Source organism: Vipera berus (assembly GCF_964194415.1).
Source record: "Vipera berus genome assembly, chromosome: 2".
Lineage (NCBI taxonomy): Eukaryota > Metazoa > Chordata > Lepidosauria > Squamata > Viperidae > Vipera > Vipera berus.
The window spans coordinates 119493350-119515702 of record NC_138203.1 but is presented as its reverse complement, the minus strand read 5'-3'; the positions used below and the strand labels follow the sequence as shown (position 1 = coordinate 119515702).

The 22353-nt window shown below is 40.9% G+C and overlaps 1 protein-coding gene across 3 annotated transcripts in view; it reads left to right on the top strand.

Moving 5' to 3' along the window:
* Positions 1 to 22353, top strand: part of PDE4A (phosphodiesterase 4A) — a gene marked incomplete at its 5' end in the record, with an annotated part of 90890 nt that overhangs the window by 35394 nt on the left and 33143 nt on the right. For 2 of the 3 annotated variants that reach the window (XM_081318194.1, XM_081318195.1), the window contains one exon: positions 1596 to 1708. In XM_081318194.1, the coding sequence (XP_081174320.1) occupies positions 1596 to 1708 (113 nt within the window). Of the gene's footprint in view, positions 1 to 1595; positions 1709 to 9581; positions 9648 to 22353 lie in introns of those variants that run through there. The other variant, XM_081318196.1, reaches the window with a different exon arrangement.

The window sequence follows — 22353 nt, the reverse complement described above, 5'->3', positions numbered from 1 at the left end:
GTAGTTGAAAGGGGCTACTTTGAATGGATCAGAAACTGATAGGTTGATAATACTGTGCTGTGCTAGAATATGCCAATTTATTGATTGTGGCAACTAATGTGCTTCCGAGATTCATTTTGTTTTTAATTTGTATGTAAATGGAAGCTTTCATCAGGATTATTGAATAGGCCATAGAGAATACTTGACAATTAAAACTGTGGGGAAGCTTCTGTGTGGATTTTCAGTGGTCTAGCGATATAATGGGACAGAAGCAGGAAGAGATTTCAGTTCCCTCTGGGTATCATCATCATCATCATCATCATCATCATCTCTTCTTCATCTCCTCCTCCTCCTCCTCACCTTCCTCTTATAGAGAATAAACTGTCCCAGAATAATCTACTGTACCTACAGAAGGTGAGCCATGTGAATTGGGAGGGATAGTTTTAGAGGCAAATAAGGGAAAGTTGTCAAACTATGTCACACCTCTTAATTATGGTTCTGCCCTTGGTACAATAAAATTCAGTTCTGCTTCTCCTATTTTGCCAGGATCCTCTTCTAGTTGCTGCCAGTGAAACAGGTCATATATGTGGATTTCAGCATATTTCTCCTGTAAGCACGTTTCACCTGCTAAAAGCAGGTAGCAGAATGTAACAAGGCTATCTCCAAGATGAAGCGTTGCCTGATTGAAACACAGCTTTTCCAGACTCCCTGTTGAGGGAGCTGTGCTAAGAAAAAAGTTGGCAAAGCGCAACTAATGAATAGTTTTAAACAGACTGATAATCATCCTTGCAACTAAATCTTAGCTAGTTTTGTACATTTTAGTAAACAAGGAAAATACTGTGGGAAAATATAAACCTTGCAGGATCAGTTCTACTATTAGAGAAGTGGCTATAATAATAATAATAATAATAAAGTTGGAAGGGACCTTGGAGGTCATCTAGTCCAACCCCCTGCTCAGGCAGGAAACCTTATACCATTTCAGGCAAATGGCTGTCCAGTCTCTTCTTAAAAACTGTCCTAAGTCCGCTGATACCCGTGCCATGACTCTAGTTTATGGCTGGGAGGAGGTGCTTGTGGAATCGGAAGTGCCAAAATAACTTGCATCTTGATTAAAGACAGCCTGCTGTGCCATTTGCTGCTCTGTCTCAGGAAACAAATTGTTTTGGGCCAATCCTAAAGTCCTGAGTGCAGAAGTTCAATCCCAGTTCCAGATGTATTGTTCTTAAACTAGACATCCACCACCTGTGACTGATTGCAGTGTTTGTATGCTGACATATATTTTAATTGTCACTCACCTTTCCCTGTGTGCTTTTGCAACCTAAAGAAAGTTGCAAAAATAGAAAACCTATCAGGCCCTGGTGAGTTACCTTAGATAATTGGTTGATCACGGCTTGCTGAATGGCTTTGAGACCATTGTCTTCCTTCTTTCCATTCTAAAATTGATCTGCGCATGATTGTCTAGTTAGCTTGAATCATCTCAATGAATATTGATCTTCATATGCTTTTAGCTGGGAGACTGAGTGGAAGATTATAGAGGGGGACATTCAGTACTTTTGGAAATGCTTGAAAGATCACCTGAACCTCAACTATGATTTTTCCCCCCACTTCATCTGCAGAAGAGACATACCAACAACTAGCCAGAGAGACCTTGGAGGAACTAGATTGGTGCCTTGACCAATTAGAGACCATCCAGACCTATCGCTCTGTCAGTGACATGGCATCTAACAAGGTAAGGAAGAGTGCTCAGCAGATGCACCAGAGTATCCAGGTCGAGGTCAATATTTTGCTCCACCCTAACATCTGTCAACTTTGAAATGTATTACAGCATATATATAGCGTGCATCGTATTTGTTTTACAAAGCCAAAATATTGCAACATGGAATGCCTGCTGACCCATGTCATCCTTTGAAATATTTCAGCCCCTTTGACTTTCTTTTATGCTCTGTTCTCCAGTAATTGGTCAGCATCCGTGGCAGCTAAGTTTATGTAGTCACATCTTGGAGGGTCGGTTTCCACTCCAAACATTTGCTTACACTCTCAAAATTCCCCTAAACTTGTTGATGTTGTGCTTGGATGATTTATTTTAGCTATGTAAGCTGTGACATGCTCACAGCCTGACCATCAGGAAGATGGGGAAATACAAAAGATATTTGTCTGAAAGTGTAATAGCACTTTCGTCCCCTCACTGTTGTTTCCAAAAACATTTATAGGATCTGATTGTCTTGAATTCAGGAGTTACAGAAGTATAGTGATTTGTTCTTTATCAACTGAAAATGGAGTTTGTGGATAAAAATTCATACTCTTAAGTGACGTCAATAGGCACTGTTGGTTCATCTGCTAGAAATTACCACTATTTTTCAAGAAAATCTCTCCAGATGTTTCTCTGAGGACTTGTAAGACGGTTTAAAGTGGATGAACAGTGGCCACAGAAATGTAAATTTTTAATGATATTGCACATTAATTCATTTTTTTAATAAAAGTGAATTAAATTAAGTTATATTTTGTCCTGTCAGCATTCTCTTTTTGGTCATTAGTAAATTGTTCAACCCCTTCATGGATTACTGGCTTGTCGTGGCGAAGGGGCTTGCGTAATTCAATGAAGCTATGAGCTATGCCGTGCAGGGCCACCCAAGACGGACAGGTCAAGGCAGAGAGTTCTGACAAAACGTGATCCACTGGAGAAGGAAATGGCAACCCACTCCAGTATCTTTGCCATGAAAACCCTATGGACAGTTCCAAAAGGCAAAATGATATGACGCTGGAAGATGAGTCCCTCAGGTCAGAAGGAGTCCAATATGCTACTGGGGAAGAGCAGAGGGCTAGTACTAGTAGCGCCAGAAAGAATGAAGCGACTGGGCCAAAGCCGAAAGGACGCTCAGCTGTGGATGTGTCTAGAGGTGAAAGGAAAGTCCGATGCTGTAAAGATTTTTTCTCCATAGGAAACTGGAATGTAAGATCCATGAATCAAGGAAAGCTGGACGTGGTCAAACAAGAGATGACAAGACTAAACATCGACATCTTAGGTATCAGCGAACTAAAATGGACAGGAATGGGTGAATTTAATTCAGATGACCATCAGGTATACTACTGCAGGCAAGAATCCCTCAGAAGAAATGGAGTAGCCTTCATAGTCAATAAAAGAGTAGGAAAAGCAATACTGGGATACAATCTTCAAAATGACAGAATGATCTCAGTTCGAATCCAAGGCAAACCATTCAATATCACAGTAGTCCAAGTCTATGCCCCAACCACCGGTGCTGAAGAGGATGAAATTAACCGGTTCTATGAAGCCCTACAGCACCTTATAGAACTAACACCAAAAAATGATGTTCTTATCATCATGGGGGATTGGAATGCTAAAGTATGAAGCCAAAAGATAACCGGAATAACAGGCAAGTTTGGCCTTGGAGTACAAAATGAAGCAGGGCACAGGCTGATAGAATTTTGTCAAGAGAATACGATGGTCATAGCAAACACTCTTTTCCAACAACCCAAGAGACGGCTTTACACATGGACATCACCAGACGGTCAACACAGAAATCAGATTGACTATATGCTCTGCAGCCAAAGATGGAGAAGCTCTATACAGTCAGTAAAAACAAGACCAGGAGCTGACTGTGGCTCAGACCATGAGCTTCTTGTTGCAAAGTTTAGACTTAAATTAAAGAAAGTAGGGAAAAGTGCTAGGCCAGTCAGGTATGAATTAAATCATATCCCTGTTGAATATACAGTAGAGGTGACAAATAGATTTAAGGAATTAGATCTGATAGACAGAGTGCTTGAAGAACTATGGACAGAGGTTCGCAACATTGTACAACAGGTAGAAACCAAAACCATCCCAAAGAAAAAGAAATGCAAGAAAGCAAAATGGCTGTCTGAGGAAGCTTTGCAAATAGCTGAGGAAAGGAGGGAAGTTAAAGGCAAGGGAGAAAAAGAAAGATATGCCCAATTAAATGCAGAATTCCAAAGAATAGCTAGAAGAGATAAGAATGCCTTCTTAAATGCAAAGAAATAGAAGAAAACAATAGAATAGGGAGGACCAGAGATCTTTTCAAGAAAATTGGAGAGATGAAAGGAACGTTTCATGCAAAAATGGGCATGATAAAGGACCAAAATGGCAGGGACCTAACAGAGGCAGAAGAGATTAAGAAGAGGTGGCAAAATTACACAGAAGAACTATACAAGAATGAGCTTAACATCCCTGATAATCACAATGAGGTGGTCACTGACCTTGAGCCAGACATCCTAGAATGTGAAGTGAAGTGGGCCTTAGAAAAGTTGAGCAACAACAAAGCTAGTGGAGGTGACAGTATTCCAGCTGAGCTATTCAAAATCTTAAAAGACGATGCAGTAAAAGTGCTACACTCAATTTGCCAGCAAATTTGGAAAACTCAACAGTGGCCACAGGATTGGAAAAGATCAGTTTACATTCCAATTCCAAAGAAAGGCAGTGCCAAAGAATGTTCAAACTATCGCACCATTGCACTCATTTCTCACGCTAGTAAAGTTATGCTTAAAATCCTACAAGCTAGACTCCAGCAGTATGTGGATCGAGAACTACCAGAAGTACAGGCAGGATTTCGAAGTGGCAGAGGAACCAGAGATCAAATTGCTAACATACGCTGGATCATGGAGAAAGCTAGAGAGTTCCAGAAAAACATCTACTTCTGCTTCATTGACTATGCTAAAGGCTTTGATTGTGTGGATCATAACAAACTGTGGCAAGTCCTTAAAGAGATGGGCGTAGCAGACCATCTTATTTGTCTCTTGAGAAGCAACAGTGAGAACTGGACACGGAACCACTGATTGGTTCAAAATTGGGAAAGGAGTCCGGCAAGGCTGTATACTGTCGCCTTGCCTATTTAACTTATATGCAGAGCACATCATGAGAAAGGCAGGGCTAGATGAATCAAAAGTTGGAATTAAGATTGCCGGAAGAAACATCAACAACCTAAGATATGTAGATGATACCACTCTAATGGCAGAAAGTGAAGAGGAACTAAAGAGCCTCTTGTTGCGAGTGAAGAAGGAGAGTGCAAAACTTGGGTTGAAACTAAACATTAAGAAAACCAAGATCATGGCATCTGGCCCTCTCAATTCCTGGCAAATAGATGGGGAAGAAATGGAGGTAGTGACAGATTTTATTTTCCTGGGCTCCAAGATCACTGCAGATGGGGACTGTAGCCAAGAAATTAAAAGACGCTTGCTCCTTGGGAGGAAAGCCATGGCAAATCTAGACAGCACACTATAAAGCAAAGATATCACCCTGTCAACAAAAGTGCGTATAGTCAAGGCTATGGTCTTCCCAGTTGCAATGTATGGCAGTGAAAGCTGGACCATAAGAAAGGCTGAGCGCCAAAGAATTGAAGCCTTTGAACTATGGTGCTGGAGAAGACTCCTGCGAGTCCCTTGGACTGCAAGGCGATCAAACCGGTCAGTCCTAGAGGAGATCAACCCTGACTGCTCTTTAGAAGGCCAGATCCTGAAGCTAAAACTCAAATACTTTGGCCACCTAATGAGAAGGAAGGACTTACTGGAGAAGAGCCTAATGCTGGGAAAGGTTGAGGGCACTAGAAGAAGGGGACGACAGAGAATGAGGTGGCTGGATGGAGTCACTGAAGCAGTAGGCGTGAGCTTAAATGGACTCCAAAAGATGGTAGAGGACAGGAAGGCCTGGAGGAACGTTGTCCATAGGGTCGCGATGGGTCGGACACGACTTCGCAACTAACAACAACAACAAATTGTTCAAAGTCCAAGGATGGCACCCTTTACCTAGAGAAGATTCATAGTCCTAATGTATAAAAGAAGTTACTAACCCTGTTGTGGAGTATTTTGTCATTTACTCTGAAGCAACTTGTTTTTCTTCTGGGGAAAAAAACTAGAAGATCATGTTTATTTTGGATTTAGTTTAATCTTGAAGTTAAATAAGTTACCCCAGAAGGTGTTTGCTGCCTTTAACTTGTTATTAGCCTAGTTTAAACAGATTTAAGTGAACTCTTGCTGTATTGGCGCTCCATCCAGGCAACAGGGATGCCTGCCAGCAAGTCTCAGACAGACCTAACAAATGCAGTAGGATGTTAGCTTTTCTCTATAAATGATAAATTAATATAACTTGGCATTAAATATCCCACTGTGCTGCCAGCCCTTCAGGGTAGAGTAGGTCAGGAAACGGACATCACAAGATATAGTAGAACACTATTATATCAAGCTATAATGATATATTCTTAAAAGTCTGACAGAGTTTGTCTTTTCCTTCCTCTTATACTAAACAGAATTAAGACAGGCCATTCTTGTCTTTCTTCCTCACCTGCTCCTGTCTTTCTGAGCTAAGCTGATATTTGTGTAATGGTTGCTACATAGCTTCTTTGAGATTTTCTCTGTATCCTCTACATCTGCCATTTCTTTGCTGGGGCATTATTTTTTAAAATATCTGCTTCCCCCTTTTCCAGCTTGGATCTTTCCCAGTATATTGAGATTGAAACTCCAGACTTCTTGTTTATGCTTTTTGGGAATCTGGGAATTTGCAATTCCCAATGCACCTGAAAGATCTCATGTTAGGAATAAGGCTCATGAATCTTTGGAAAGTTTCTACACAGCTTTCATGCAGTTTAAAAAAACAACACCTTCCCAAAATGCTGTTCCGGTTTCCAACACTGCCTCCCTACTTGATGTCCAATATCAAAAAGGTATCAAACAGGCAGTGCAAAACAAGATGTTTACTCTTCAATTATCACCCACATTATTAACACAGGGCTCTGCAATCAGAACATTATTTTCTTTTTTGTAAATTTGCAGTGTCTGTTATTAAGAAGTTAGATAAAAATAGCAATAACACTTAGACTTATATACCACTGCACAGTGCTTTACAGCATTCTCTGAGCGGTTTACAGAGTCAGCATATTGCCCCCAACAATCTGGGTCCTCATTTTATCGACCTCAGAAGGATGGAAGGCTGAGTCAACCTTGAGCTGGTCAGTATCAAACTCCAGGCAGTGGGCAAAGTTAGCCTGCAATTCTGCATTTTAACCACTACACTTCTACGGCTCTTATAAAAACCTATAAGATAAAATAAGCTTAATTTCCTGCCTCTCTACACAGATTCGTGCCTGTGTTTGAGAGAACTGGCATTTTATTCCTGTTGGCATATTTATGTTGATATAAAATAAGCATATTAAATAAGTAGAAATTGCTTCATATTAAGCAAGTGAGAAAAAGACAGGTAGCCAAGCCAGCCAAAGCAATAGGGGAAGCAGGTTGGGATGCAAGAAGAATCTCAATAAAGTTTTAGGGCAGGGTATCTGGATTTTGTTCTCTTGTGATGTTCCTGGTGTAAGGAGTGTCCTTTGCCCGCTTTTGCTCAATGGGAGCATGCAATCAAGTTACAGATTTGTTGTGTAAAATCCGAATAAGATAGGCATTGGGAAGATGGAAGAAGGTGCGCCACAATCTGAATTTGCACAATGAGAGAGCAGCATATCCTGTTGAAGGGCGTCATGTCCTACCTCTGTGGTCTCCGATGTTCAGGTTGCCATGTTCCAATCACAGAACTGATGTCAGGATGCAGTAAGGCAGTTGAGGGCAGGTGGTTCCTTTGCTGTAAAAGCTACTTCCTGTTAGCATTGCCAGGTGGTTCTTTGATGGGCTAGCTGCTAGAGGGGTCATTGTGGCACCTGTGTAATAGGGCAGTGAATATTTATATGCAGGATACTGAAATGCATCTACTGCACACCAGTTGTGACCATTGAGATCAGACATTGGCCCCACTGGGTGCGAAATTCTTTCGACTCTTGTTTTATTGAGTAACACCAGTTTTCACAGAAAGGGCAGCATATAATACTTTTTCCATGCTGCGGCAGTTTCTTCTTGGTTAAAAAAAAGTTAGCACTGTATACTTCTGAGAAACAAATTCCAAATCAATAGCTGGTCAGGCCAGCTGGTATTCACAGCATAGATATATAGGAAGAATATAACTACATACTGACAGCACAGTGCTTAAGTAAATATAATGCATGTGTACTTATTAGGCTACAATCCTTACTTCTGTGACTTCCTCACATTTATAGTTTGGACAGAGACTCTTAGCTTCTTCCTATGATCTTGTCTTCATCGCTCCAGCTTGAGATCATTAGAGTTATGTCTTTCTATGCCAGACCTGGAAATAATACTGCTGATGGTTGATCTGGTGGCTCTTTGTCAGAATCGATAGGCAGAAGCATCAATGCCCTGCAAGAAACCTTTGCCGTTTGCTCAGATCCATGCCATTCCCACTTTGGTTGCAGAGTTGGGGGTGGGGGAGAGATGGCCTCTTGCCTTCCGCTCTGTTCATCACCTTGCTTCCATTCCCAGTCCTGGCAATAAGGAATGCCTGGCTGAGAGGCAGCTGCCCAGAACATTAAATCTATGTCTGGTGTCCATCCATTTCCTCCTTGGGGCAAGAAGATAGGGGACCTCAGTCACTGTCTGTGGGAGGTTGCGGGGAGGAGGCTAGAGCCCTACAACTGTTCTGACCTCTGGAGGTCCTGAGTTTTAAAATCTGGCTAATTTAGATCCTTGCAGAGCGGCCCTCCCCCTGGCTCTTCTCGCTTCCCCCTGCTGTGCTGTCGCCGCCTCCTTCTTTGGCCAGCTCTTGCTTCTGTGCGCCTTTAACCACCTCCTCTCTCCTGCCCCTCCTCTTCCCTCCCTCCTTTCCACACCCTTTCTTCTCTCTCTATCCCTCTCTCCCTCATCACCACCTGACATCATATCCCATCCACCCATTGCTGCAGTGAGAGAAGTGTGCATTCACACTCTTTCTCACACACACACACACACACACACACACAAGCAGAGAGAGAGAGAGAGAGAGAGAGAGAGAGAGAGAGAGAGAGAGAGAGAGACACACACACACACACATGCATGCCAAGCCAGGGAACAAAGCTGCAGCTGAGGCCATACTAGGAGTTACCGTCTCCGTGGTGACCGCTGCCCTCAAACGCACACCAAAGAGATGATGGGAACGTGCCTTTTAGCAATGCAGCGCCTGCCTTGCTAGCTGGATGCATGCCATGTGGTACCCAGAAATGGCTGGGAATCTCCCTCTTGCTCCACCTGGGTGAAACCGTTCTTCCATGCAGTGACTGCCTGCTGCCGTCTTTATTTTTCCTTCTGTCTTTCTGAACTGCCGCTGGATTGTTTCTTCTGAAGATGTGACCGGAGGAGGAGGAGAGGGAAGCACATTGTCCAGACAGTTGAGGAGGATTGTGCTTGCTGATAGCTTTGCACTCTGGGTATTCGCCTCCTTGTCGGCAACATAGCCAGAGACGTGAGGCTTTCAGGTGTGGGCCTTTCTGGCATATCTTCTTCAGCCACGGCCCCCTGGTGGGGAGGACCAGAGGAGGCTCAACAGAGATGTGAGTTCCCGTGCAAGGCAGGTTGGCCAGCAAGAGCCATGCAAGGCCCAAACCTGCATGTGGAAAGAACAGCTTTGAGGAATTAACCCCTACTTTTCCTGCCAACACCAAGGAAAGGGGGCACCACCAATCAGCCACGTGTCCGGAGAAGAGAAATACCACCTTGGTGGGCAACCCAGAGAGTGCTTGCTGCTCACTGGCCAAGAACAGAAGATGCCCTTAGTGGATTTTTTCTGTGAGACCTGTGCAAAACCATGGCTGGTCGGCTGGTGGGACCAGGTAATCTGGGTTTTGTCTGCTTTGTTTCTGTGGATAGACACAGTTGGGAAGGGAGTATGCATGAGCTTCTGGATAGTCAGCCTCTGATCTGATTTCACTGGCTCGGGGAGATAGATCAAGGGGAACCAAGAGGGAGCCTTACATCAGCTGCATACTTAATCTTACTGAGAGGACACAGGACATATCTAGTGCTGCAAGCATCTCTCTATAAGCATGCATCCTGACAAGATGGGCACAATCAGTTCAGGGTCCTGCTTGCAACAGTGTGTGGGGCGCTGTGACAGTCAGGAGAGACTAGAGGAGACCAGTGTCCTTCCTGGCAGCCTACAATGTCAGACTGCCGTGTGCCCTGTCCTGTGGCTAAACAGACAGGCAGCCCTCTGTCTCCAGTACTCCCTGATTTGCAAGCAACAGAGGAGGACCCTCATATAGGGTGCCCTCTGTCAAATATGATCACTATATTTGAGTACTGCTTGGACTAGCATAGGCTACCTCTGAAACATGGGTTGTAGTGCTGTTTTCTCTGAGCTTGTGGGAAACCTGCCAAATAGTGCATGTTTGGGATGTGTTGTTGTCTTTGTGGACATACTTGGCTTGAGGCTGTCTTTCAGTGACTTTGGTGATAGTTTATTGTGATTGATGCAGCCTTTGCAGACTTTACCTAGCCTGAAATAGTGAAGATTTTCATTGTTGTCTGTCAGATGGGATTGTAGAGGTCAGAAAGAGTTTCTGAGTTTGCCCTCTATTTCCTGGGCTTGATTAATTTCTTCCATGTGTGAATTTAAAAAAGAGAGTGGGACCTGATACTTTAGAACAGATGCTTACACTTTGTATTGGTTTGGAGAGCATATGCTTAGCTGTATAAGCTAGAGAGCTTTAGGAATGAAATGCTACTGTGATCTTGTAGAGGTCAGTCTCAGTGTGGTGGTTTTTTTGTCTTGGATAATGGGTGCATGGCTGCCAGTGCCTGCACGTGTGTGTGCTTCAGCAGGCTGTGTGATGTTAAAAGGTTAACGGTGGAATTGTACATATTCATGTGCTATGTTGTCTGTGTACAGAGCTCAGCTAGAACAGTGTGTCTGCAGGAGAGGGCAGTATGCCAGAAATTTGTGGGTGTGTAATATTGGGCGTGGTGGGGTAGAAATGTTTATTGAGCTCCATTTCTTTAAACTGTGTGTAGGTGTCTGTTTACGGACTTTGTTTTTCTATGTTAATAGCATAAAAACACTCTTTGCAGTAAATCCCTGATCTGACCATTGGAGACCGGAAGTTGATATTTGTCTAGTAGTCCATAGAGTTGGATAAACTGAGGTTTAAAGGCAGTCCTTCAGTATAGGCTTTGAGTTGGCCTTATATACTTCTGTTTTCCTATTTTTCCCATTTCCTCTATTCTGTCAATCTGTCTCAAAATGGAAGAAGTTGAAGAAAGAAACAGCGTAGGAAAGCTTTGGTGAAACTGTCGCTCATGTTACCTGTGCAGAGCAATTGGGCATCAAAAATTTTCTTCCTTAGGCACCTTGTCAATAACTGCTACCCCCAAGACTGTCTCTCCCAGGATCCCAATCCTTAGGAATTCAGGGCACTCCCCTTCCCCCAAAACATCCCATAATAACCCTAATTTTCTCAGATTGAATGCCAGGTCCAATACCAAAATACTGTGAATAAATATATTGACTTTTCATTCTGTCATTTGTATCCTGGGTGAAGGACTTCATTTTCCCTTAATTTCTCAGGTTTTAAAAAATATTTTTAAATACTATATCTTATATAGTAGTCAGACACTGAGCAAATCTGACCATGGTGGCATTTTCCCAGGGCCTATCAAGCAGACCTGTTCTGGAGGTGGTAGCAGCTGTGTTAAAATAGAGCTGAAAATCTCAGGAGTTTTCTGGTGTTCTCATATTTCTGCTTTCCCCATTCAAATTCCAATGCAGAGATAAAAGATTTCAAAAGGGCTTTCCTTTGAACTGCAAAACATTAACAAAAAAGACACATGCATGATTCAGAGCAGGATCTGTGCATCCAGTGACTCATGGGTAGGTGCAGCCTGTGATAACAACATACACTTTAGTCATTAGCCCATTTTCCTTCCTCTTTACCCAACATCACTCAGCATCTCTGCAAGGCTTTGTGCCCCTTTGCTGTTGAACTTAAAATCGGCTTTTTGTCTTCCGGGGGGGTCCTTCACATGTGCTGGAATTGCAACATACATAATTGTCAGCCAGCAATTATTATTAAAATTATTAGACTTAGCAGGGCATTATTCCTTTGAATAGCTATCAAAATATTGATCATTGCAGATCAGCAGGAAGTTCCTATACATTATTCTTTTCCAATCCAGCATTCTTGCATTCAAGTTGCGGAGAATTTTCAATAGGACTTGACAGAAAAATCTTCCCTTGGATTCTGCCTGCAAGCCCATTTGTGGCATCTCATGCCTGTTACACATTGTGAAACCCAACACCTGAAACAGATCTCTTTCTTGCCATATGGAAGGATTTTGGCTGCAGTGTTCAGCTAAACTGTAAGCTTGTAAGCCGGCTTGTAAGCCGCCCTGAGTCTTCGGAGAAGGGCGGGATATAAATGGAATTAAAATAAAAATAAAATAAATAAATAAATTAAAATTAAGGCACCAAATTGCTACTCAAGTTGTTTTAAACTTAGAGTTTAAAAAGATACATCTTTATAGATTTTCTAACTACTGAGAGAACAGGGCCAAATGCAACTTTTGAGAGAATGTGTTGAAGAACCTTGGAACAGTGCAGGAGAAAGCCCTCCCTTGTGTACCACAGAGATGGGCCTTTGATAACAGGGATACCTTCAAAAGAGTCTCCTACAGATATTAAGAATTGTGGATTATAATGAGAAGGTGATGTTTGGACTTTAAAGATCAATTCCAACATCTCAAATTGCATCCAGTAAGCGATTGACAACAGTATAGATCTATTAGCATACAATCCCTGTCCTCTATTGCAGTGTATAGTTTAATTGCCATAGTTTGTACTAGCTTCAGTTTCTGGACATTATATTAGTCAGGGGTTGAGGTTCTAACTGAGATGCAAATACGTATTCTAATTGGACTGGCCTAAGGAGACAGGCAGCTGGGGCACTACATATAGAGGGCCTCTATCACTCACACCTCCTGTGAATCCAATGAGAAATGAGGATCTACTGTTTCAGAGAAAATTCAAGCTCATCCAAAACTGGTTCAACCTAAGTCCCCAAGGTTAATTTTTACTTTACTAACTGCACCTTGACTGAATTTCAGCACGTTCTCTCTTAGCCAGCCTTCAACATTTGATTTGAGAGCTGTAACATAACGGAGAATTTAGCCAGTGGAATATTTTTGCCACTATACAAACATCTCACTGTATAAAATATGATATGGACATCATACTGTATAAAAGGCATTATTGTTAGGTCTCTCTTTCAGTATCATACCAAGGCAACATGCATGATAGTTACCTTCCTAACAATCCTAGTAGGTTGGTTAGAATGAGAGAAATTGATTTTAGATCACTCTGTGTATTTCAAGACTGACCAGGGATTCAATCTATCCCTTCTCAGCTAAGATACCATATCTCAATAACAAGGGTTTCAACAATCCAGATAGTTAAATAATAATTCAGGTTCAACAGTAATTTGAGACTCATATTTTGTTTCTTGTAATCCAGCTCTTTCTTATCTACTAGATCTTTTCTTTTTCTTTGTTTTCTTATCTTTTGGTAATGAAATGAAATCCCTTCACAACAATTGATACCATTTGAATGACTTCTCTGAAGGAAAAGGCTAGCACACTATCCCACGTTATTGTTTACAGTAAATTTTTCTCACTTTCTTTTGTCTCTAGCCACATGGTAGATGGACACCTGGAAAAATATATTCAGATGCCCTGACAAGTTTATACTAATGAAAATCAGAATCATGCAGGCAAGGGGAGTAGTTTTTCCTATGACACTCCATGGAAGTTAAAATTGGACTTTGAAAAAGCAGGATAAAGTTGATGCTTTGAGGAAGATTTCTGAGGCTACTACAGATAGCCAAGAAATTAAAAATTGGATTATAGAACAATCAATCTCACTTGAAGCAAAGTGACTCAAATTATCACATTTAAGATACAATATACACTGGATACAGCTTATGCACCAAAGACAAATTCCTTGTGTGTCCAATCACACTTGGCCAATGAAGAATATTGATTGTATTGTAGTATGCCAAGCCCAACTCCTTGAGATGTCCGTAATACTTGGAATAAGGGACAAAGAAGGATAGTTCCGCATAATTAATAGATTTGGTTATAGCAGAGATGGGTGACTGCTAAGAGTTGACATTGAATTGATAACACATTGTCAACCCTTCAAAGTAGGCTAGGTCAAGAAACATGGTGTAGAAATTCCAGGAATGCTACTTTATTATAGTAAGTCTGGCCCATCCATACCAAGCAAAAACATGGCAGATTTTTTACGTGTCTTTTCCTTTTATCTTTGGGCTGTATAATCTCTTATCCAAGTCCTTCCTTGATGGCTTCCTCATACCTTCCCCAAAAGTGAGCTCTATATTTCTTTACCCATATAATCAGTCAAATCTCCTTCCGTCCCCAAGGGTTGTGGGATGGGAAAAGATGTAGAGTAAGGTGCTTTTATTATCCAGCCTGAGGCCATTTGACTTTACCCTCCAAATTCTGTTCCCAGAGTTCAAAGAGAATATTCAGTGACGAATAATTTCTATTTTCAAATTCCTTTTTATGAGACCTGCTTTCCAGATTTGGTCCCGTTGTTAATATCTCTAGGTCATGATTTAGTTGGTAGCTCTTAAAGTCTCCCTTTTCCCTGCGTACGCTCAGTGCCATGAGTTCTTCTCTTAAACTGGGTTTTCCAAAGAAAATGTTGGCATAATTTGCTTGTGTAGCATCCAGCAAAGGTTTGTGTCTCAGATTGCACTGCCCTCCAGTTTCCACCTAGCCATATGTCCAGATCACAGGAGGTCTGCCTGTGTTTTATTTACTAAACTCATATGTTGGAGGGAGGTAAGGTACAGGAAGTTCTCAACTTACAACAGTTCATTTAGCAACCATTCAAAATTACAACAGCACTGGAAAAAGTGACTTATGACTGTTTTTCACACTTACAACCACTGCAGCATCCCTGTGGTCACATGATCAAAATTCAGACGGTGGGCAACTGATTCATATTTACAACAGTTGCAGCATCCCAGGGGTCATGTGATCCTCTTTTGCAACCTTCTAATTTGCAAAGTCAAGGAGGAAGCCAGATTCACTTAACAAGCGTGTTACTAACTTAACAACTGCAGGGATTCCCCTAACTGTGGCAAGAAAGGTCATAAAATGCAGCAAAAGTCACTTAACAAATATTTCAATTAGCAACATAAATTTTGGGCTCAATTGCAGTTCGAGGACTACCTGTACTATCTCTTCCAAAATTAAAAAGGTTACACTGCAATTTTTGAACAGAAAGTATCCCTGATGAACTTTGGCCTTTCGTGACTAGGCTACTCCTGATTCTGGATCCTTGACTTTGGCAATTATTCTAATAAAGGAGATGTATTTATTTTCCATAGATAGTCACACGGCAGTTAGGGTCCAGTCATCATTTTGAGACCAAGTGGAACTTCCATAAGGTGAATAGAAAAGGGATTTCTTGCAGATTTATATATCAAACTTATTAACCGCCCATCTCTCTCACAGAAGGGCTCATTGCTAAAACCTGCTTGTTTAGGTATTCTTTTCTTATAGTTCTATGTGAGTGGAGTCCCTAAAAAGACAGCGAAACATTTACAATGTTTGTGGTAAAATATCAAATTGAACGTATGGATCAGTTGAAGATTCATTTCTCTAATAAAACTTTTCCCAGTTTATTGTTGGGTGTGCCCAATTATAAGCCCCATAATTTACAGCCAATATTGCTTATCTTTTTTTTCTGACATTGAGAAACAATTATCTGCAGTTTTGCAATTGCTTTTTTAATCTTTCCTAAATGTTCATAACTTCTTTGTTCCTATAAGCCCTTTATTTTTTGTTTTGTCAAAGTGGTGATCGTGGGGATAGAGGGTAGGGTAGGATTTGCCTTTGAATCCTTCCCAGTATTTTGTTCAGCTATTGGCCTTAAGATTTTGAAAATAGCAGTTTTAATGCGTCCTAAATCCTTAAAAATAACATTTTTATTAGTAAAGGTAAAGGTTCCCCCGCACATGCGTGCTACTCGTTTCCAACTTTAGGGGCCGGTGCTCATCTCCGTTTCAAAGCCGAAGAGCCAGCGCTTGTCCGAGGACGTCTCCGTGGTCATGTGGCCGGCATGACTAGATGCCAAAGGCGCACGGAACGCTGTTACCTTCCCACCGTAGTGGTCCCTATTTTTCTACTTGCGTTTTTACGTGCTTTCAAACTGCTAGGTTGGCAGAAGCTGGGACGAGTAACAGGCGCTCACTCTGTTACGCGGCACTCGGGATTCGACCCGCCAAACTACTGACCTTCTAATCGACAAGCTCAGCATCCTAACCCACTGAGCCACCGTGTCCCTTTCAACATTTTTATTAATGGGATTTTAAAATGGCATTGACAATATCTCTTTTGGCCCAGTTCATTCTTTTAGCAGAGACAGATCATAACACTTTTCTTGGGCTATACCAATTCAGGCTAAAGTTGCAAGCATATTCAATTCTCAAACAAAAGAAACATTCTTCCTGTGTGTGAGAAAACGTGAATGATTCTTATAGTAATCTTTACTATTTTACCACTTGCTCCGATTAATAAATAATTTTGCCCTCACTGTTTCACATTCCATTTCTTACCTATTTCGCTCTTAAAATGTTTTCAGAAGTGTTGTCCTGTAGCCAGATCCCCTTCCTCCTCCATGCAAAAATTTGTGATCATCCTAAAATAATCTCATTTTGCTGCTTTGTGCCTAATTTTCTGGGTTCTGAGATTATTTTCAGTTGTTAACCTATTTCCAAGGCTATTTGATGATATCCACAAATTAAAAAAATATGTCCAATAATCTTATGCTTCTTGCCTAAAAAAATCAGTTGTTTTTCCAAAGAAGTAAGACTAGGTTAGTTTGGGATTTGTTGCTTTAAAAATCTTAGCGGCTGCTAAGACTGCTTTTTTCCTAAATGTTTCTGAACATACTGTTTTTCCATTCAGCATTGACGTTTGCAGGACTGTGATTCCATTTGTTGTCCTTTTTTCCTTTTTAAAAAAACCCCTAAATTTTACATTTGCTTTTCATCCCAATTGGCCCACAAATGTTTCCATGGATTTTAAAATATGTGGCTATTATTTAGAAGATTTCTCTAGTAAATTCCATGATTTGCGTAGTAACTCCCAATTCAATGCAAGGGTTACTTTCTCAGAACATTAAGGAAAATGCAAGAATGGTTTATCTCTGCAAACGTCATTGACATAAAAAAGAATCTTAACAAAAAAATACTATTGTGTTTTTCCTGTTCATTTTATTAATGTTTATGTAGTAAAATGTGTATTGTCTTTTGGCCCTTCTGTCACAAACTTACTTCTGGAGATCTTTGGATCAAATGCTGCATGGCTTTACTAATTTCAGTTGACTTTCCCAATTATTTCATGACCTTTTCTTATTTTTTTTTAATCTGTGTTCTTTCTTTTAGTTTCTTTTTAATGAAATTGCTGTTCTTGTTTTTCTACCAAGATTGAAGCCAGATTGGCATTGGTTGCTTCAATTTTCTTTCAGGAGTTCTGTGAGTTTAAATGGTTTGCACAAGTCAAGTTGTTCTTTATGAATGAACCATTCAGAAGAAAATATTCTGTCTTGTATACCTAGATAGCTGCATTCTTGAGAGCAGTCTTCCCCAGCCTGAAGTTTCCCTGTTATCGTGAAACTACAAGTCTCAGAATTCCCAGCCAGGGTAGCCATTGACAGCAACTTGGAAATGTTGTACTACTTTTGGTCAAGTATTTGGTCAAAATATTCAAAGGAGACAAGTTTGGGCAGCTTGGAACAATTATCTGGCCAGTTAGCTAGAAATATTTGCTTTTGTTGAGTAGGAAGTTTTAAACCATAATCTTTAGCTTCCTGGTACCATTACAAAGCTGAAGGCTCAGCTAATATGGATAAGTATGACGTGTCTGTGTGTGCGTGCATGCACAAGACATGGAGCTCTACAGCTGGAATCAGTTCTATCTGCCTGCTTTAGACTGAGCTTTACCAGAGTGCTTTGTGTGAAATTTTACTCACTTAGAAAGGGGAATGATGGAAATGAGGAGAAGGAAGGAAAAAATGAGATCATTCAGTCTTCTTGCCTTACAATACTCTGCATTGAAAAATACGAAAGGGGGAGGTAATAGACATGGGAGAGCACCAGAGTTGATCCAGTCTAATAGAAATAGCTAACTATAGTGAAGGCAAAAGAAGAATATGCACACTTATCTCAGATTCAGATTGTGACTACATTTGGCATTATCAGTCTGTGGAATTTTGGGCTATGAGCAAACAATTTCCCCAAACATCAGTAAGAATACATACATGTTGGGTCTTTGGATGCAATGTGTTACGTCCAAGAGACACGATCCCGTCATGGAGGGTTTCCCAGACCCTATCCTTTGCTTTGAAGATTAAGGCAGTTGCTAAGGAGATTCTTGTTGCTATGGAGATAGCTAAAAGGCACAGCTGATTGGCTGCCGGAGGTGATGAGGTTTCCACTTTGATTATATTCCCCTTTTCCTGGCTGCTGTCTCCCCCCATTACAGTTTCACTTCATTCAGCTTTTGAGGAAGTGGATTATGGAAAACAAGCATGAAAAAAGAGGCAGCTAACTTGTCGGGCAAGGGGGTGGGGAGCTGAAAAAAAAAAGGAAAAGGTTTGGGACAGGTGAAAAAAAGATTGAACTGGTAGGCACACTATGGCATTGGGCCCCAGCTGAGATGATATAAGTCATGAACTAGTCACTGGTGGTAGTAAGAAGCCTCAAGTAGGTGCTGACTCCAAGAAAATAGAAATTGGACCAAGAGAACTATGTGACTCTAGAATAGGTTTTCCTATTTCCCAATGATAATTCTGACTTGAGCACAAAAATATACAGTTGTAGTGGAAATCCACTCACACAATTCCCGTGGTATCTGTAGCAGTCACTCTTTCCTGAACACAAACCTGATAATAGGCTAAATTATTTCCTACAGTACAGGAGTGACACTAATGTACTTAATGGGCTACACATAATGGAATGGACTCATACAAAACCATTTCCACACATTGAAAAATAGCATATAGAGGAAAGAATTCCAACAGCTTTGTTTCATTTTTGAGAGCATTAGGAAATACTAGAATTTATTTACCTTGTGATCAGTCAAACTATGCATTCAATAAAACAGTAAAACTGTTCCTGTAGTTTCCTCCCGTTACCCTTTCATAAAAACAGAGAACCATTACAACTCTTCTTGTTTCCTACAATTTTCTGAGTAGGTGTTACTTTATTATTTTTTTCTTAGGGATTACACAAATAGCACAATGCTTACAATCGTGCCATTTAAAGAAATGTACAGTACAGACATCCGTGGCAATTGTTTCAGAAGATTAGGAAACCAGAACTCCTATTTTGGAGTGCTTTTTGAAATCACAAAGACTTATAGCCATGGTATTTGCCCAGCTTTGGCACAATCAGCAACCTTATCAATTTTATCCTCAAAAGTGTCTAGCCAACAAGGTGAATGGCTGAGGCTTCTCTATGATTGCACACCAGGCCAAGATTTCAGAAGGCTTTGAGCCACTTGCTGAGCAATAGGGAAAAGCCACAACTGGGAAGAAGAAACATTGCTTCTTCTTACAGCTGTAAGTCATCTAGATAATGAGCTTTTACTCATATTCCGTTTGAAACAATTATATTGCCTGCCCAGATTCCACAGGGTGACTGAACTTCAACAAGAGCACCCACCACTGGGAAATTCTCCAGAGCCCTGTGGAATATGTTGGAATTCTTGGGGCAGACTGTGCTAACAGTTCCCACACTCCTCAGAGGATAATAGTTGTTATAAGTTTAAACCTCAACAGGAAATGGTCTGACCATGACAAGGAAATATATTTAAAACTTCTCAGCTTTGAATCATCCTTCCCCCTACCAGTAGGGAAAAAATACCCATTGTGTAACCTGCCACATGTCATGGCTGCCATGAAGTAGGGTAGCCCCAGCAACAATATTGAAATTCCTTGGAACACTGTTTCTGAGAATTCTTAACCCCATATGAGATCCCTTCTTAGCTGGTCAACTCAGAAGCCTAGATAGTACACTAACAGAATCTTAGTCAGTCCTGAGTGCCCTTTCTTTGAGATTGGCACTAGAATAGACAGGAAGCCTGGGAAAAAGTAAAATTTAGATAAATGATCACTCTTTGATGCTACAACAAATGGGAGGGGGGCATTTAAAGCAGTTTTTGTGTTGATTTTAAATATACATACATAATTAGAAACAAATATTGTGGCAGCTGCTGCTTTTGTATGTTTAGCGTTGCATAATTCAATTGTTGCATTTTATGGTATAATTTCATTGTTCAGACTTGCTAGTTTTCACACAAAAACCAGCAAATAAATATGAAAATAAAACTGTAAGCCACCTTGACCTGGGAAACTTGATTTTGAAAGGTATTCTACAGATCCCATAAAAATAGTGGCATTTTGTGTCAGGGTTAGAATTAGACAATCTTGTTCTGATTTTGCATGAATTTAGCTCTCAAGTTGGAGAATCAAAATCATTTGAGATTGGATATGGCCTTGCTGCACTGAACTCTCCTTTGCCCCCTCATCAAATAACAATTAAGTCAGGAGAGAGCAATATGTGGTAAATATGTGACAGTCTAATTTCAAAAGCCATCTGGAATCAAATGAAACCTTAGGCATCCTGCTGAGTTGATTAGGTGGCTCTGTCCTCCTTTGGGTGAGCTCACTGTGACATGTTGCTTCCAACAAATTGTTCCTGAGGAAGTCTGACTGTGAACTGAAGATTCCCCACCACTTCCAAGATGGTAGAATCAGGATATTATTTATTTGTTTGTTTGTTGAATTTGCCCATCTTGTAGCAAACGATTCTGGGTATCTTCCAGCATTAAAACATTAAAAAAACCTAATAATTCAATGTCTTTAAAAGAATAAAAATAGAAATTCCAATCAACATATAGTTAAAACATGTGGAGGAAGCGAAGAGGATGTGGGAGGTGGAGGTGGGATTGCCTCTTAATTGAACAACCACCTGATATTCCACCATTAGTTAATGATGATGTAAAGTTGGCCTTTAATTGCAGTATACGGAACAATTACATGTTTCAAGAAGAAGCCAGAATCACACAATTATTTTAAACTGCATCACTTGAAAATCTTTTCTCGCTTTAATTATTACACATTTACCAGTATTCACAGTTTATACTTTTCCTGCATTTAATAACAATACATAAAACATTTCTTGACACAGAGATGGCAGAGGCTGAAATGTAACCTTGGTATTACACTTTTGCCTAATGGCAGCAGATAAAAACAAAGTCTAATACAAAGATGATTTTAAAATTGCTGTCTTTAACACTGACATGTCAACAAAAAGAATGATGCCCATAAGAGCTTGAAGAAGCATAATCAGCTTAATTGTATTAACTATGTTTGATATGGAAAGAGTAAGGAAGCTGTACAGCTGTTTTATAATTCAACTCCTAATGCAGCCTTTGATCTGCCTGAATGGTCCCTTTCTCATAGCTTCTCTTCCTGCTCTAAAACATAGGAATTGTAGTAAGTTGCAGAACAATTAGAAGAGATAAATGTCATAATGTTTCTCATGTGTGCCTGCTCATCCTTGCTCTCTAGCATACATTTGGCTTTAGATTTGAAGCATTCCACATTCCTAATCAGAAACAAATATCTTTGCAGTACGAAACTCGTTTCTTTGCTTTCAGAGGGATGGATAGTTTGATAGCAAATAATAGAAAGGAATTGGAACTGACAAATCACAGATGGGGAAACTCTTGATATAGCATTTCTCTTACCTGAAACACTTAAATATGTATGCATGAAATCTAAAGATTGGTTACAAAAAAATTCTGTCTCTAAGTGATTTTCCAGGCTTCTTCACTGCTGAATCTTTGGTTTGCCTGATTAAAGGCAAGATTTTTATGAAGTTATTTCTTCTTTAGGTTTCATGGATTGTTGTTAGTCAGATGCCCTAAATTTGAAAATACAGACCTATATACTTTAGATGTATGGCATTTCATTATTCTAGTTCTGTCTTACCAACATGGAATTCTTTCTGTTTTAGTTACAATTCCTGTCATCCTCAGCCAATGGGCATATTGTTTTAGGACAGACATGTCAAACACAAGGCCCGGGAGCCGGATATGGCCCGCGAAGTGGTTTCATGTGGCCCGCGAAGCCATCCTGGCAACAGTGAGGGAACGGCCCCCACTGCATTGGCCCTGGCCCAGAGACCCCCCTTCTGCCAGAGACCCTCAGATCTGCCCCACTCCTGCCCAGGCCCCCATAGGCACCCTTGATGCGAACGATGTAGAGCTGGCCATGCCCACTCAGTAGGCCATACACACTCTAGCCTCACCCACCCAGTAGGCCACGCCCACCCTGGCCATACCCACCCGGCCCCCTGAGGGCAACCGCAATGCTGATGCGGCCCTCAATGAAATTGAGTTTGACACCCCTGTTTTAGGATGATGGTTATATAGCCCAGCACATCC